General features: G+C 35.5%; 2 protein-coding genes across 8 annotated transcripts in view; one reads left to right on the top strand and one right to left on the bottom strand.

Moving 5' to 3' along the window:
- LOC117208806 (calcitonin gene-related peptide type 1 receptor-like) overlaps window positions 1–19335 on the bottom strand; it is a 166494-nt gene that overhangs the window by 58119 nt on the left and 89040 nt on the right. The window lies entirely within an intron of this gene.
- On the top strand, window positions 11101–17157 carry LOC117208803 (UDP-glucuronosyltransferase 2C1-like). Of its 2 annotated transcripts, XM_033450183.1 has the most exons (6): window positions 11101–11275; window positions 12126–12560; window positions 13004–13426; window positions 14636–14867; window positions 15784–16009; window positions 16868–17144. In XM_033450183.1, exons 2-6 carry the CDS (start codon window positions 12150–12152, stop codon window positions 17142–17144), a joined length of 1569 nt encoding a protein of 522 aa, XP_033306074.1. In that variant the 5' UTR covers window positions 11101–11275; window positions 12126–12149. The 2 variants fall into 2 exon arrangements, with proteins under 2 accessions (XP_033306074.1, XP_033306073.1); XM_033450182.1 differs by lacking the exon at window positions 11101–11275 and having other exon boundaries at window positions 12150–12560; window positions 16868–17157.

Raw genomic sequence — 19335 nt, 5'->3', positions numbered from 1 at the left:
TATGAAAGAGAAACAGAGTAGAGCTGTTTTTCCTCGAGCTTGAACAAATTTAATCTCTTTCAGAGGGTATAATACTCTGTCATAAGACGACCATAGAAATAAATAAATCGAGAAATGGCTAATTCGTCAATCTCTTATAACGTATTTACCGTTTTCGTATCATATAGCCCAATTTAAAATAATAAGAAATAAATCAATATTGATTATTTGATATATTATTATTAAATATAATCTCTACAAAGGAACTACATGTACTTTATATTCCGATAAAACGAGTAGCAATCTGACCAAGTAGAATAGCATAAAAATAACTCATTATTATCTCTTCGACGGAAAATGTCTATTATCGTTCGAGTCATAGAACACTAAACAAAACGCATTATCTCGCAAAACAACGAATATTTTTCTCTGGACGATAATTTAATGTAAAACTTGTTTACATAGGATAGAATAGTCTATCTCTTTATATAGAATGGACGGAAGTAAAAGTGGATAATTATGAATAGATAAACATCGAGGAACGAAGTTATATTTTAGCTGCAAGAAATTGGCAGAGAAAGCAGAAAGTGTAAAAATCGATTTATTTGAAATATCCCATGTTATAGAATATTTTGTAATGCTACGTGAATTTGGCAACAAACGCGTCATTCTACGCGTTCTACGCACAAGTAATTCAATTACTTAATACTAAAAAGTAAATTCGGTACGAAATACATCATGCAACACGGACTAAAGTATCAGGTTGTCCGAAAAGGTTCTTTCGTTTCATAAGGAAATAATAAAGCATCCATCGCGACCTCAAGATACCCACAGTCAAAGAGGAAATAGCAAAATATAGCGACAGATATAGCAAAAGAGTCAACAAACACCGAAACCCCCTAATCACTGGACTACTTGATACGACGGACCAGATTCGCAGGCTGAAGAGGCACTACCCGCTAGACCTAAACGCTAGATTCATTTAGTTATCCAAATTAAGCATATACACTTACTTATAATACTTATAAATTATACCTATCTATAATAAGTATTAACTTATTGTAAATAAACAGCCATGTCACTGAGCCACGCCAGAAAAATTACTGAAAATTCTCAACGCGAGAATTGATTGTAATTTCAACAAATAAATAAATAAAAAAAAAATAAGGAAATAATAGACGCACAATGTTTTTTGTTTTATATTAGTTTATCGAATTATGCACGAACATAATAATAGAAAAATAGAACGAAATGGATCATACCTAATTCAATAAAATAATATAAAACAGAAATCCTTGTTCATCCATTATCACCTTATAAAACGAAAGAAACTTTTCCAACGATCTAATACTTCTGAAAGTTAAGGATGGAAAGTATATATTTTTGTTTAAATATCCTGCCAACTAGAGAATATATTACAAATGAGAAATTTATTTCAGATATTCCAGATCATATACGGTAATCTATGATGTCGTCCAACTTTTTGACCATGAATAGCGAGAGAAGGAAAAGTATAGCCTCCCTCTCTAACCGTTCGAACCGTATCAAAGTAGAGCAATTATTGGTTTTCAACAAATATAGGAACTGCATTTGCTCGAAATTCAAACAGTCGCAACACGCAAGTATATTGTAGGTTGATAAGCTGCGTGAAATTCAAAGGAAAAGCAAAATGGCCTATTCATCTTTCGACTATGTAACAAGTCGTTAACTCCGAACGGTGGACATGCTTTCGAGCGAAGAACAACGTGACACGCTGGCCAGAACGATATAATGTACAGCGGCATGTATTCTTGATTAATGTGAACGTCACCTATTCCACTCGCAACTTACATCGTGCACATGGTTGCATTTTCCTCGAGAAATTGCCGGTCGAAACTCGTAATTAACGTGACTAGGAAGCCGATTACCTCTCGCCATGTGACATAGTTTCCGCGTTAAAGAAAATAAAAATAGAGAGCCAGTCTTTGGGGACCGTGTTTCCTTATGGCACGTGGATTTAACGTGCCACGATTTTTCACCGACGCGGGGTTGAAAAGGAAAGGATCGAAACAGTGTAAAACGAATTTTTAACATGTTCGCGGATGCAAAAGACGACTAAAGTGTTTGGAATTTAATGTGAGTGTAATTTTTCATGTTTTAATTAAATATTCCGATATTCCGATTTCTCGCAGAATTCGCAATTTTCCCGCTACATTTTTCATTTTCTATTCGAACGCGCAGTGTGTTAAAAAATATATTTTCAAATGAATTTTAAGCCGCGCTGATCGATGGAACTCGATTGATTTATAGTACCGACCTTTTTCGCTGGTTCTTTCTCGTATAAAAAAAATTGTACAATAAATTCCGTCACTGACACGTACCGTGACGAATACTTGCTTCACCTTGAACAGAAATACGTACAACTCTTTAAATTATTAACGACAGATAGCTGGAACCAAGTCCAATTCTCGTGTATTCGTTTACTGTTCGTTATTAATAAAATATTGAAATTAATAAAAGTTATAGAAATAATTCGTCGCACTAGCAATGCACAAATTGTCATTTCAAGATAACATATCGTTTTGTTTGAGATTCGAGTCGAAACGTTATTTAAATAAGTTTAAAGCGTTCGTTAAAGAGAGGGAGGCATGCAACGTCGTAACGCAGGTTTGTTAAGAAAATCAATATTTATCTAGTCCGTTTTACTTAATATTTTAGTACGCCGGTAACGAAACCGAGATTCGTTAAATTTAACCGTATTATTCATCAAGATTATCTAATTAGGCGTCAGAACAAAGAAACGGGGAAAGTTCTATACTTGTTCTCTTTATCTTTCATTTAAGGGCTCTCGATTCTGATTATAAAAGGCTCGCGAGTTTTTATGCACTCTCGGGGACCTTAAATGTACAAAAACAAATAGAACGCGCATAATATGCAAAAATATTCGAAGAGAGATAGTCGGTTACTAGATTTGGAGGGGGATATTTTTATCTGCTCGTTTCTTCAATTATATTCATGGAGATATACAGCTACGTAATTTTCACTAAAATACAATTTCACGATGTGCATGAGAAAGAAGGAAGTGTCAACGCGTTAACGATATTTCAATAGAGCGAGAAGACGAAAATCTGGGTGAATTTCGAACGATGGTCCCTCGTGTAAGTGGAAACGTCCTATCGTTGCAACGATAAATCTCTTCGACGACATTGACTCTCACGAGTCTGAAGAATTATTGCCCGAACAGAACTTCGTAATTCGCCAATAGTTCCTTTTATTGCGTTTTTTGTCTCCCGCCGTTCAACGTGATCCGTAACAGAAGGGATTAGTTCGGAAGTAATTTCACGTACGATCAAATCACGCGATGATTTATTCGTTGGTTAAGAAGATTTAAAGCCTAAAACGACACGAAGTTAACAAGAGTATCTTTCTATATCATATATTTATGTAGATCATATTCTATATGATAACGTCAGTCTTCAATTATTTCTATTTTAACGATCTTAAGTACTTTGTACTTTAAACTATGTTTAAATTAAATAAAAGGTGTTATTAATATCGCATATTATTATTAATATACAGGGTGGTTGGTAACTGGTGGTACAGGCGGAAAGGGGATGATTCCACGCGAAAAAAGAAGTCGAAAATATAGAATAAAAATTTTTTTTTTAATTTTTCCATCGAGACAACGATCTACAGCGAGATCCGTTATAACGAGACGCGATAAAGTGCACGCGTACCGAGTCAAAATTAAAAGTCGATTTTCTCGAAAACAAAGCCTCGAACGAAAAATTTTTATTCTATATTTTCGACTTCTTTTTTCGCGTAGAATCACCCCCTTTCCGCTTGTACCACCAGTTACCAACCACCCTGTATAATTAATTATTCAGCAAGTGTAACGATAATATCGATGTAATAAACGACAAATATCTAGTTTAATTAGCCAATTATTTTAGAAACAAACAGTGATTAAATTTATTTTAAACGTTAACTAAATACACGTCAATTATATTTAATCACCGATCACTGATCGAGTTTATTATACAGAAGTAATTAAATTGCTCCGGTGAATTTGCGATTGAGCCAAATCCTCTATTTGTTACACATTTACACGAATAACAGGTAGGTGAATTTATGTTCGTCCTTGAACCAATCATTCTGTGCTATGGAACCACAAAACACATTGTATTGTAAACAGAATAGTATATAGAAACGAATAATAGTCGGACAGAGGAAAGAAGGGGGAAAAAGTGGAATTTTTATCATTGATATAGGACGACAACAGAAAATTACAAAATACATATAAATAATAAGAAACTAGAGATAGGAATGGAAACAGCGAAGGTTAGGAAAATATTTTGTAACAACGTAGAAAGTTAACAATATCATTAACTTTCGACCTACGAGATAACATTGTATTTCGACTGGTATTTACCAAGCAACGTTCGATAAGCTTTAATTGATTCGCGAAACAGAAGGAAACTGTATGTTGATAATTTTGATTTATAGCGTATTATTATCGTCGACCTGTAAAATCTAGAATAGCCGATTATACAGGGTGCTATCGAAAGTTATCTACAAGGTAAAAAAAGGATATAGAATAAAATTTGTTCGTACGAAGCTCAGTTCCCGGAAAATTCAAATGTGAAAATTTATCAAGTATACTTAATCTGGACTAATTATCTATTTGTAAACATATTTATAAACAATACGACGTTATTCCAGATAACAAAGCGAAAATAAGTAAAAAACGTAGAATACAATATTTCCGCTTGAGGCTTTATTTTCAAGGAAATAATAATATAGTAATTAATAGTACTAATAGTACTAATCATTTCAAACTGAATATATAACTATAGTAATTAATCCTTTCAAAAAAAAAAATTTTATTCTCATCTTCTGTAAAGATCATCTCGTTCGCGCATAACTTTTGGCCGCACCCTGTATAATATTTACGTGTAGCAATTTCAATCTTTTATTTCATCCGTAATTTATATTCGTTAAATATAATAGATTTACTATTTCTTACCATTTCTTGTTCATATCTATGGTCGTGTTCATGTTCATGTTTATATTATGTCGTGTCATGTCCTATGTTGTTGTTGTTGTTGTTGTTTCACTTCAAGATTAATTAATGATAATTAACAACAGCCAATGTACGAAATGTGTACGTACGCATTTATTACATAATTATGTAAATTATGTTTATCTTTAAATAATAACGTATTGTAGTATTTGTGTGTATTTGTAAATAGTAACTACAATATAGTCAATGTTATTCTTCTTATGATAATATTCGTATTGATAACAAAGTTGTAAATTTAACTTCCTATTTTTCCTTACTTATTCCGTTTCCATTATTCTTTTCGTATTATTCTTTCTGTTTTTATCGTGCTCCCGTGTTTAATCTATAAAAACACACAAAATCCCGTATCTCCCTGTGTATTAATGGCCACATACTGGCATACTTTGTTTCCTCTAAATTTTTGTATTGTTACACCGTGAAATCTATTTATCAATGCCCCTGTACTTTTATTTAGTGCAACAAAATTTCGCCAGACATCAGTGTGCACGAAGTTTAACATAATATTTACCACGTGCACCATGTGTTTAGTACGATATAGCGACTCAATATGTATCGTGATTGCGATAAACTTTTTAAACGACAACACTTTACAGTAATTACACTAAACTATACATTCATCGTTTTAATATCATCCTTTTTACAAATTGATTAACAATGCAATTCGGCAAATTTCGTCATATCATATAGTACACAGTTTTTAATCACAGATTAGTAAAGGTTTTTTTTTTCGTTTATTAACCAAAACATAACTTCGTCACTGCCAGATAATTATCATAAAGGCCACCTGTCATATTCAAAAATATTTTTCTTTCAGCTTATAAAACACGCTGTGTTATAGCATTTATATAATCGTATTTATATACCACGTAGTTCGTATATTAACAGTAATATGCAGATCGGGTGGTTCGTTCTCAAGGAAATTGACTTTCGACATTTGACGAGTATACTTTAGCTTGGTAAGTGGAGACTGAAGAAGAGTAAATAATCGAGCGGGCTTTAAACTGCATTTGAATAGAAGTGAAGCACGTAGAATACAATTTTTCCATAAAACGCTTCATTTTCGAGAAAAATAAATTTTTAAATACATTGTGCGTAAAAGGTTTAACGTTTAAAAATTGTATAATAAAATTATACAACGCATTTTGACCATGTAACGTCGTACATGTTTTTAAGTTTAATTAATTACTTGATCGGTTGAAAGGCAGAGTAATTGTTTTCATGATACCTAACTATCTTTTCGTATCGCTTTCGTACTTACCACATTAAAAATTCGGAAAACGGGACACGGATAACCGACACTTCGCTGTACCCACGAATTTCCGAACTCGATTTTCTCAGAAACGAAACGTCACATGAAAAAATGTTATTCCACGTCTTCGACTTATTTTTTCACGTAGAATCAAATCCTGTTCGGTTGTACTACGATCACCACCACACTCTATTGCTATTTGCGTATGATATTTTGTACAGTTACCACGATACTATTGGGCTGGCAACTAAACGATTGCGGATTTTGTCATTAGGTGGTATTGACAAAATCCGCAATTACTTAGTTGCCAAGCCAATATTTTAAAACCTTCGCGTTATTCAAGATGATAAATATTTCTTTGACTTTAAGCGATAACTTGCCTGATAAAAACGGCAATATATTAGGTTAAGTAAAAAGTTCTGAGCGTTTTTCGCTAGATGTCTTTAGTGAGCCATATCTCACGATGTGCACATCGCATCGAGTCATAGTATACACCGATTTCAAGGTGATATTACGCATCAAAAAGGTTCTTTGTCAGTTTTGTGTTCGGTGAAGCCAGTTGTGTGTTACAGCGTTCGAAAATGGAGATAAAAAAAGAGAAAATTCGATACATTCTTCAGTACCACTACGACCAAGGTGAAAAGGCGGAGCAGGCGGCCAAAAAAATTTGTGCTGTTTATGGACCCAGTACAGTATCGAATGCAACAGCAAAGCGGTGGTTCCAACGATTCCGTTCTGGTAATATGGACGTCGAAGATGAGGCACGCTCTGGTAGGCCAATCGTCGAAAATGTGGATAAAATCATGGAAATCGTCGAGTCGGACCGGCATGTGAGCACTTATTCCATTGCCCAGGAACTGAAGATTAGCCAGAAAACCGTTTGGAACCATTTGCATAAGGCTGGTCTCAAGAAGAAGCTCGACGTATGGGTGCCACATGAATTGACGCAAAAGAACCTTTTGGACCGAATTGATGCCTGCGATTCTTTGTTGAGACGTAACGAAATCGACCCATTTTTGAAGCGGATGGTGACTGGCGATGAAAAATGGGTCACATACGAGAACAACAGCCGAAAAAGATCGTGGTCCAATCGCGGTGGGCCGGCCCAAACGATCGCCAAGCGTGGATTAACGGCCAAGAAGGTTTTATTGTGTGTTTGGTGGGATTGGAAGGGAATCATCCATTATGAGCTGCTCCCATCGGGGCAAACACTTAATTCGGACCTCTATTGTCAACAACTGACCAGACTGAAGCAGGCGATCGACCAGAAGCGGCCAGAATTGGCCAATAGGAAAGGTGTTGTGTTCCATCAAGACAACGCCAGGCCGCACACATCTTTAACGACGCGTCAGAAGCTCCGAGAGCTTGGCTGGGAGGTTCTATCGCATCCGCCGTACAGTCCAGACCTGGCACCAAGCGATTATCACCTTTTTAAGTTTTTGCAAAATTTTCTTGATGGTACAAAACTGGCCTCAAGAGAGGCTTGTGAAAATGAGCTGGTCAAGTTTTTTACCAATAGGGACGAGGACTTCTTCAACCGCGGAATTATGAAATTGCCTTCAAAATGGACAAAAGTAATCGAACAAAACGGCGCATATTTAATCTAAATCGAATAATCTTGACTATGTTAATTTCATCGTCGAAATAAAGCGAAAAAGCGCTCAGAACTTTTTACTTCACCTAATATTTGCATAGTATAATTCATAATACATATAGTTGACAGTAATTACAGCACAAGGTTGCCGATTACAATGTTCCATATTATGATTCATAGTTTATTCTTACTTGCTAATACGAGCGAGCAAAAATTGTAACCGATACGATAAATTATCCGATAATTATGACAAAACGGCTACATAATTTTCTGTAATAAAGAAACAGTTGAAAACATTCTAGAAATTCTATCTGCAACACTGGCGTAACCGCCAAAATCGTGTTGCGAGATATTCAAGGTTGAAAATAGCTTTTTTTTTTTGTTTCTTTGTAGAATCGAGATATTTACGAAAAAAATGTAAATTCGATATTGCGCAAATTTCAGAAAATAACATTGAAAAAGAACGACTATTTTACTTTCAGTAAAGAGTGACAAAGCTTTGGAAAGGTGATTTTGGATGCCTTTCGATTCAGCAGTCGCTGGAAGTTTAAATAAATCCAACAGCCAGCTTGTACGAGACATTATGATAGACAGTAAGTCCATATAATTCTGTTTCGGTCAAAAATGAACGAGATAAAATTGTTTCGCTGAAAGATACAGCGAATATTACCCAGATAGAAACCAAAAGAGCATCGAAAAGAAAGGAACACTCGGACGTGTTAAACGGATCGCCCATCAAACGAAAATTAAAAAAAGAGAAAGCAGAACGAGCGCTAAAGCAAGCTAAAAACAGAGAAAATCAACCAGTAGAGACAAACCAAAGGCTAAGAGAAGAAGAACAGTTGCGAAAGATTTGAAAAATTTAGAGGAAAGCGACGAAGAAAAGAAGAAGAATATTTCTACATACTTTGCAGTGAAAAATATGTTTCTTCTCCGAGGGAGGATTCGATGAATGTGTATCACACGTTTAAAACGGGCACATGAAAGAACGCTCTGGCGGCAGCAGTTTTGCTATTGATTACTCTGTTCAACAAATTTTGATTCCTCTTCCTTTTTGTTTTTTTTTTCAATTTTACGATCTTTAATACATAACTCTTGTAAACTTTTGGAAACTGAACACGAAGCTGCGAACGTTTGTTCTCAGTTTGTTTCTATAGGGCGTAGTTTTCGAGCAAATCAATCTTGAAAAAAATTGGAAATTTTCAACTTTGGAGATGTTTTGTGCTTTTATTGTACAATACTCGGCAACGATGGTATTCAAGCGGTTTTGTTACACCGAGCGGCAGGCAACCTCCGACATTGAGTACCATTATCGTCGCTGTTTGTTCCCTTTTATGTTTGATACGAAACATGATTTTCTAATTTTTCCCGATGCTTCTCATAGTAGAAGTATCTGTCCTGCTGCTGGCTATTGTTAGATCCTCTTCTAGACCGTTTATTGCAAATAAATTGAAAAACGTAAGCAAAAAGGTGGCGTGTCCTTGGACACTCGTTTCACTTTGATCATTATTTAAACATATTTAAATATTCGTCTCGATAGCAGCTCTGTGGCTGCTACTGTAAGAGCACAAAACGTCTGCGAAGTTGAGAATCTGCAATTTTTGTCAAAATTAATTTTTTCTTTTCAAAGCTTACTTTTTTCGAAAAGTCGGTTTTGGAAAAAACGGTTTATAGATTCATACTTGGTCAAAAAAGTATAGAATTATCTATTGTAATTTGCAAGATTATCACCCGGTCGAAAATTATACTATTTACGATATTTTTGCGAACCAACGAATCTCATTTGCAGTAAACAATTGTAATTACCGGAAATAATTTGGAGTTACGGTCAGCAAGGTTTTTGTTAAGATCATGTAAAATTTTTGTGTTTTTCTCATCGTTCTTGTAATTCGTTGTTTTATTTTGTTTATGGAAGAGAAATGTTTAACAAGTAAACATCGTTTGACGAGCATACACGTCAAACAAGAACTTCGTTACGGTGCGTTTGACGCGTATACTCGTCGTCGCTTGTATTTATTTACGCACTCCACCACCTAACTCCATGAGAGATTTCTCTGAACGTTGTTGGAGTCGTTGTTGATATAAAAATTCACTCTTTCTCGTTTCTTCTTTTTTTCAAACCCTCCGTCGGCAATATAGATTTTTACTAACGCGGTCGATGTTATGAGTTTCCCGTCCTTGACCTGATTTCTTATTGTTTCGGGCTTTAGAAAAATCTAAAAGAATTCCAAGCTACTCGTTATAACTTGCTATATAGGTGATACTCTAGCCAAATGTCAAAACATTTTTCCAATAAAATGGCAATTTGCACGAAGGTACGCTGTTTCGTGTGAAACAAATATTACAAAAAGTTGTCGTAGGATTTCGCCCATAGAATTATCATGTTTCGAAGAAATACGAAGAAATTCGTCGGCGCTTAAGAAAGTGTAATTGTTCTTTGACCTATATTTATGAGATTTTCCAGTGGATTATTTATTATTGGAAAATGATACGACACTCCGAGAAAAAAAAGCTCCATATTTCACACTTACTAACCTACGTATATACTATGCTATTATTATTAAGTATATTAGGATTAAGAATTGCTACGTATACTAAAATAAAAAAATTATGCACGTAAAAAACACTTAGCAGAAGAACGACGTGAATGAAAATATGGGTCGCTGAAGAACACTGCTTGTCTTACTCCTGGTATTTAGAACTGAATCGAGCGAGGTAAAAATTTTTAGACGCGGGAACCACGGGATCTGGTACCTTCGTTTCGGAGAAATTGGACACTCGGCACCTCCGTAATGCCGATGGATGATTAATATTTAGACAACAACGAACAATTATCGAAGATGTTTTTTCTATACTGTTATTTATATCGTAGCGTAACGTAATACATTCTTGTTCATGCTCGTATATTTACTGAAACTATAGAGCTTAAAAATGAAAATTGTAGGCTGTCCGAATCTTCTTGAGATCGACCTCTTGTATACTTCGAACTTCCCTATTTTCTCTTATTTATTTACCTTGTAAATATATGTGATTATCCTATGTTAATTGACAGTAAAGACCTGCACGATATAAATACTTATCTGTAATGCACTGCTATATGTCAATTTAGTTAAAACACATATAATACGAACGTATAATGTATACGTACAATACAGAGAAATATGTGTTAACACACGCGACGATAAGGCAAACGATAGATGTAGCAAAGTACTTAACGTTAACAGTCGCAGATCAACGTCGACGAAAGACACAAGCTTTCGGAACCTTTGGTTTCTTGGTTACGTTGTAAATTTTACCTCAAACACAAGCACTGATATATATAGTACTCGAGTGAAATATTACTATAAGAGCTACCTTTTAGTTGAAGTTGAGAACTTTTTAGTAAACTTTGGTGAGTTTCTGTGAATTTTAACTCTTTTTTTTTTTTCTTCTTTTCTTTTAAGATGTGAAACGATGCGACGAAGATATAACAAATTTGAAGTCTATCTTTAGTCATGTATATGAATTTTAATGTGGCTGAAAGCGTTTACTTTCTATTAGCTCACTAGATAGATAGATAATATTTTCATCGTTTCGCTTACGGATTACGAAGGATTTCTATGATTTATTTTGCCACTATTTCTACTTTATATTTGGTAGTTCTGACGACCGACTGAAGTACAAATTCGATATCTTTTATGAAGCGTGTTACGAAATTATACTAATCAACGAAAACATATTTATACTGCCTCAAGCTAAGCTTTTATTAACTTAATCTATTAAACTGGCGACTATATAAGTGGAATAAACTTCAATTTTACAATATTACTTTCTGGCAAATAAATTTCTTTTTAAACTTCCTACTAAACTTCTGTTAGTTCATTGATGATACGAATACAATACGACTGTAACCTTTCACTTACAGTTTTGATAATTTGAAAATATCTCGAACGATAAACGGAGATAAAACGAACTGCTGAATAATTGTAAGCGGCACAATTACTACGAAATCTCCATGTGTAAATGAAAATATCGCTGTTTTATGTAATTTCATCCGTTCGAGTAGTGCCACTTTTATCAAAAAAAAAAAGGAAGGAATGTTATTTGTCCAACTCTCAAATTTAACTTTCGAAGCTTTCGAAACTTTCGAATTCCAGAATTTTTGAATTTCCAAAAGTTCGTATTATCGACGTATAAAATAATTCAACGTTACTATCTCGAAAAAGTATAATTTCATTATTTTAAAGAAGATAATTTTACAGGTATCAACAGAAAACGGCACGAACATGAAACACCAGAAGGCATTGTTCTGCGTGCTACTGGCTCTGTTCATACACGCGAACGATGCCTCCAGAATTTTGGGCATCTTCCCATACAATGGCAAGAGCCATTTCAGGATGTTCGATGTCCTGTGCAAGGAATTAGTAAAAAGAGGGCATCAGGTCGACGTAATTAGCCATTTCCCATTGAAAACTCCATTGGCTAATTACACGGACGTCGTTGACTTAAATGGAACCCTAAAAACCGTGGTGAACGGCATAACCACGGATTATGGAAAATATATACAGCGATCAGTTACTTATTTCGTAGCCACAGATTTTGGTAATAATCTGTGTGATCTAATGAAACAGGAAAAAATGCAGAAATTCATCAAAAATCCACCCAATGATCCACCTTATGACCTGATTATCGTAGAGGTGAATATATTTAAGATCAAGAGTAACGAATCCGAATTTCCATCTATCCTGTCTCTCTCCGCGAAACAACGCGTTTAAAACATAAATAGCACAAACTTTCGTAGATTGAAACGTTTTATAAGACATAAACGATAAAAAGCGATAAAAGGCTTGACGGTAACAAAATAAAGATAATACGCGTTGTAGCGAATACGAGTATTTTTCTATTCATTCGTCAAATATCTTTTCTCTCTATGAAACTAAGTCTAACGCTTTCGTTGCTGAATTTTACGAAATCGACACGGTAATCGCGTATTTAACAACAGCGAAAGCGTTAATGACACTTTACTTCAACCGTGTAATTAAATAAATTAATTCAAATTGTAAAACGAACAGATACATAAAGTCTGACAGATCGGACGAGATAGAGTTTGCAACTCTAAGAAGATTAATGTTTCTTCCAGTATTTTGGCTCGCCGTGCTACATAGGATTCGGCCAACTTCTGAAAGCGCCAGTGGCCATCGTCTTGTCGTCCATGCAAATGTCATTCATCGACGATATTATGGGGAATCCTACGAGTTACGCCTTCTTCTCCGGTTTCCACAACGATAATGCCGTAGTGGACACGTTCTTCGATCGCCTGTGGAATTTCTTGACCAACTACAAGAATACATTGATATTTCATCACTACACAGCCGAACAAACCGATATGATGAAGAAATACCTGGGTTTACCTAATATACCCGACGTCAGAGAATTGGAGAAAACTGTGTCGTTGGCTATAGTGAACTCGCACTATAGTTATTACGGGATCAGACCAGTCACACCGGCGGTCATCGAAGTTGGTGGATTACACGTCGAAGCGGACAAGTCGAAATTAAGCCCGGTAATGTCTTGAAAAGTTTCCTGTAATCTTCTTCCAGCATTCCTCGAAGGTTTCGAAACTTTCTGAGGATTTTTTCGAACTTTTCTTCGCAGTATTCCGTGTAAACTTACTTTCGAGATGCCTCTGTGACCTTAGTTTTCTTCGAATTCCTTTAAATAATTCCTTAAAATCTTCCGCTGCAACTTTATGAAATTTCTTTCCTAAAAGACTTATTTTAGCTTCCCGTCGATCTCTTTCGCTGCTGCACTGCAGTTCTTGAAAGTTTGATTTTTTTCTCCATCCTGCACGTATTGCTATCTCGTATTCATTCCGAACCTTTGAAGCAAATTACTCGCGTTATTCTTACGTTACGCTTTTCGCAAGATATTTTCCAATTTTGAACGCGAGCGAAGCGATCTTTACAAACGAGGAATCTTCTAATCGTGATTTGTAATTGGAGATTTGAATTTGTAATCGAATTTTCGAATTTGAATTTGTAATTGTTTGTAATTGAAACCTTATTGAATCGATAATGGAAATGAATGGTCTTCTATTGTCTTTTTATAATTCTGAGGTGTAATAGTAATCGTCGCGATAGTGCTGCTGCTGATGTAGACGTCGCTATAAGCTACACTGCTTTCTTCTCATTTATGTGCCATGAAAGAAAAATCGGGAACACGGGCGCCGAGATTCGAACCCGGGTTCCGAACGTTCGTAACCTAAGGCGCATCCACTGCGCTACCGTCGTCCGGTAGAAGTTGGTGTCGAGTGGCGATATTTTTTGTCGAGTGCCGCCACAATTCTATGGCCAATACTTGTGGCAATTAGGCATCAATAATAAGAAATTTTGTACGTGATATATTATATATATCGTAAAGTTACATTGTAGATAACTTTCCCATTAACGAAATACCATAAATCATTCTGACAACTACATAGCGCACGAAGAACGTTCATCCTTCGTACGAAGTAGCATGATATTCAGCTTTCTTCTAATTTAATCGACAAAGTTGCAGAATATATTTTTAAGAACTATCGTTTTGCATGTTATCGGATTGGCAACTAAGCGATTGCGGATTTTGTCATTACCATCTAATGGCACCCCAATAACATCTGGAGGAAGGAAAGTAGAAGCAACGTTCGACAGGCAACGTGTTAAACGTTTGCCAAATCAAATTTAACGAAACGATACGATAACAATAACGTCGAATTGGTGTCTTCTTGATCTAGAAACTCAAGGAATGGCTAGACATGGCAAGCCACGGTGTGGTATATTTCTCATTGGGCTCGCTAATGAACATCGAAACGTTGCCAACGGAGACGATATTGCAAATTTACTCGTCGTTAGCGAAAATTTCACCGGTAAAGGTTTTGTTGAAGAGCGCCAACGCAACGAAGTTACCACCTGGTTTACCCAATAACGTGCTGACGTTGCCTTGGATTCCTCAGGTTGCGGTGTTGAGTAAGCGAAACATATCCTTCCAAAAAGTACTCTCAAACTGCCATTTACGAGTTTGTACAGGCAGTCTCGTCTAAATCAATTCACGCAAATACCTTTGAAACTGTGCGTTGAAATTTTTCATTCGTTGATTGTTTTGTTTCAAAGGGACCGTCTTACGAGGATCGCCAAATTTTTCTAAGCAGAGATACTTTCGAGATTTCAACGTGTCTTTCCGATTTTTAACGGAACTACGATTTGCTTTTTGTATGCCATTCCATGTAGTTTTCAATTTTCTACAAAACAGTGTCATGGTACTTGTATCTGAAAGATAATTCAGTGTTCGTTAAATCGAACGTATGGAGAACCAGGAAAACGTGAACGCAAAAGCGCAGCGTTATCAATCTTCTTACCTTGATGCTTTTTTATGGAGAATTAAAAGGTGCATTAAAAGGTACAAAAGGGATTTATAGTTCCATTAAAAAAAAAAAAAAAATAAAGGATACCTTGAAACCTCGAAGGCACGTCCGTCTAAGTAAAATTCGTGACCATCGCAAAACGTAACCCTCGAAACAGGGTAAGTTTCACTTTTTTTAATTATTATTATTATTTAATTTGTACTTTACAATTTGTCCAGTTGGACATTTGGTAAATTAGTTTTACTTGAAACATTTGTTTCGTGTAATATATTTGGAATATATTTCGCGTAATTTGTATAGCGTAGGAGATATTTGCGTGGATCGATTGTATGAAACCTGTTCGATTTTTCGTTAATGTGTATTGTTAATATACTGAAAATTGATTAAGAAATGCACGAATTGCAAGGAAACTTTGTTAAAGCTAGAGTCGTAAAACGAGGTTCTGAGATCATAACGATTCTCAGACGTACTTACAATCAAATCAGATCAGATTAAAGGATTATCGAACGTATTTCTCGCAGAACATCCAAATACGCGAGTATTCGTAACTCACGGCGGCCTTATGGGAACCCAGGAAGCTAGCTATTACGGAGTTCCTATGATAGGAATACCGGTATTCGGTGACCAAATTAAAAACATCAACGTTTTGGTTGAAAAGAACGTGGCAGTTCTAGTGGACATCGATGACATTACCGAACATTCCATGGACGCTGCGTTGAACGCAGTTTTGCACGATCGCCGATACAGGTAAAGTTTCTTATACGATATCTCCTCTACAATTAATATGACAGATATTTCGAGAAGTCTAACGACATTGACAAGATATTTCCTAACTTTTTATCTGATCGTATCAAATCGCGCTGCTGACACTGTTATTAAAACGATATAAACAAAAATATTTCGGTCGAATCCTTCGTTTAAGTTTTTAAGTTTCGTTTCGATCCGTAAGATTAGTCGTATCATCTCATGATGATTTCAACATGATAAAAAAAAGCGAAGTACTTTGAAATGAAAAATTTGTATAACGTAATGAATAATAATCCATCGAGAAATTTCCGTATTCGGATAATAATCTTATCTATCTATGTAAATTTAATATAATTTTTTATAAAACTTACTGTTATTTTAATATATCTCATTATTTTTCTCGTTATTTGATATATTTCATATGGAAAGTCAAATATACAGTCCTTTAAATTTGAAACATACAATAGAAATGTAGGAATGTTATATTATAAATTTATAGAAAACAGTATGATAAATACAATATCGTTGCACTCACACGAAATCGGATATAATACCGCGTTTCGCGTATTCGTCTCACTAATTCTACGACACAACGACAAGGCGAACTTCACACGACCACGATAAATTCAACTCTGACAGCATTTTCCATGCTCATTGTTTCCTTACATACCTTGGTAACGCTCACAACACTCCTTGACAACATTAACATGTCCTGACAACGCTAATAAACAATTATCCCTCACGCCACGTCCTTCCCTGGCGTCACACTATCCCACATAAATTCTAAAAAAAAAAAAAAAAAGAAAAATGGTAGAACAGGAAACGATCACTGTCTGATACTGTTCATTATTGTTTCAGAGAATCTGCAAAGACATTGTCGAAGATGTTCAGAGATCGTCCGATGTCCCCGTTAGACACAGCTGTATATTGGATCGAATACGTGCTGAGAAATGGGCCAGATAGCTTAAGATCAGCCGCTGTGAAATTACCTTGGTGGAAGTTGCATCTACTCGATGTTTTCGTCTTCTTATTTGCGTGTTTCACATTCGCAATTTATTTATTAATAGTTTTATTAAATATCGTATTAACAAGCTTCCATAAAAGGGCCGCTCGAACAGAGAAAAAGTTGAACTGAGAAACGGGACGAAGAATATCGGCAAAAGCCTTAACAGGATAGGAGATTACGCGTTCTTTTGCGAGGTGTACTTTCAAAGAAGCGTGTCGTTAGATAATTTTCTTAACAAATTCCCTCTGAGAGATGCAACGAGCTTTTGCCTTTTCCATGTAATCGGCTAATATTTTTTATTTATTTATTTAGCAGAGGAAACGATTAAACTGAGAAGCACTAAAAACGAAATAGCGAAAGGACGAAAAGCTTCTCTTGAAAAGGACGCGCGCTCCGCGCGGCCAAATTAGTCGATGCGAAATTTTCATGAAACGACCGCGAATTCACGTAAATCGTACTCTGGTGTTACAAATAATAGCAATGAAATGTTCCGGATTTAAATCGAAGTCAAATAATTTATATTTCATCTATAAACGTCCTTTAGAAATACACTAGAAATATACTTGAACATCGTTGATATAAATTCCTAGACAATTTTATTCAACTTCGTTCTGTTACACTGTGCCAATATCTATTAGATTGTCCGAAAACTTCCTTTCGTTTTATAAGGAAGTCGTAGATGCACAACATTTTTTGTTTTATGTTATTTTATTGAATTATGTTTGATCCTCTTTATTCTATTACTACAAAATGGATCATACATAAATTCATAAAATAATATAAAATAAAAGTTGTGTGTTGTGATTGATAGAAGAATGCAAGCTAACAGAAATCAAAGAAAAATCATTAAGAAGAGCAGCAAGGTATGAAGGGAAAGCCATAGAATCAAAAAAGGAACTAGTAAAGCAGTGCATAAAGGAAAGAGAGAGAAACTGGGGAAATTGTCAAGAAGGGAAAAGTGCAAGAAAGAGGAAGAAGGGACTAGAAGAGGTGAGAAACGAAGGGACACTGATGGAAGCAAGAGAAGAGCAAGAAAGGGTGACAGCAGACCAAATTATAGAAGAAAGAAGAAAGAGAGAAGCAGAAGAGAGGGGGACAAGGATAAGAGAATCCAAATATAACATACATTACAGAAACATAGCCAAAGAAAAATTACCAAAGTACTTAGAAGGGAGGATGAAGTGGAAGGACAGAAGAATACCGGCAAGATTCAGATGTGGAAACGAGACCAAAGCAAGGGAATACTGGAAAGAAGAGGGAGAAAAAAGATGCAGACTATGTAGAAGGAAAGAAGCAGACCTGAGACACGTAATAGAAGAATGTAAAATAACGGGAGGACCAAAGGACATAGGAAAAACGCTAAATGAGACTGGAGAAGGACTGACAGACCTAAAGGCAATAATAGAGAAAGTTGCAATAGTTTTTAAGTATTAGTTTTTAGTTTTTAGAGATGGAATAATTAAGGCAGTGCAATATAATAGAGTGAATAAGAGGGGAGGTAGATATATAAGTAGCAAAATCGGTAAAAGAGATTTGAAAGAAGAAGGAACAAAAAGACACAAAGAAAATTGAAATGGGGAGAACAAGAATTAGAAAAAGTGGACGAGATAAGATACCTAGGGTATGTACTACAGAAAAACAGAAGTGATGAGAAGCACATACAAGACAGGAAAAAGAGAGCAACCATAGCAATGAAGAAAACATGGAACGTGGGAAAAAGAATATTCAAACAGGACTACAAAAGGAGAATGAAGATGTTTGGAGCAGAAGTATGGGACTGGAACATGGAAGAAAGACTGGATAGAGTAAAAAGGAGATATGCGAAATGGATATTAGGCTTAGATAGGTAAAAGAGATGTAAAAGAAAAAAAAATAATAAAAAATGTTGTGCATCTATTATTTCACTTATGAAACGAAAGGAGCTTTTCGGACAACCCAATATATAAATACCTTTGATGCAAATTTCATCGCGAGGTGACGATAAATGTTAAATCGATACACTGTAAAGCCAAGAACACAACATTTCTGACAATTAAAGAAACGTCGAAAAGGAATCTACGACAATACAGGACGCGTTACGCGTGCAATTGAGAACAGCAACGAAGAGCCGGGCTAGAGGAACTTAACGATGAAGCCACTTATAACTCGATTAAACGAGCCGTTGGAAGTTTGATCAAGTATAATTAAACATGGACAGGGCCACGTTTAATCGTATTAAAATTACGTAAACATTTGACAAGTTCTCAAGCAGTTTACCGAGTTCCCATGCCAGACACTAAACCTTATTCATCCGGTATCATTGTACGCTTTAGCCTGCGTA

This window comes from Bombus bifarius, unplaced genomic scaffold (assembly GCF_011952205.1).
Source record: "Bombus bifarius isolate JDL3187 unplaced genomic scaffold, Bbif_JDL3187 scf7180000008162, whole genome shotgun sequence".
Taxonomy (NCBI): domain Eukaryota; kingdom Metazoa; phylum Arthropoda; class Insecta; order Hymenoptera; family Apidae; genus Bombus; species Bombus bifarius.
This window is presented reverse-complemented; position numbering and strand designations above follow the sequence as displayed.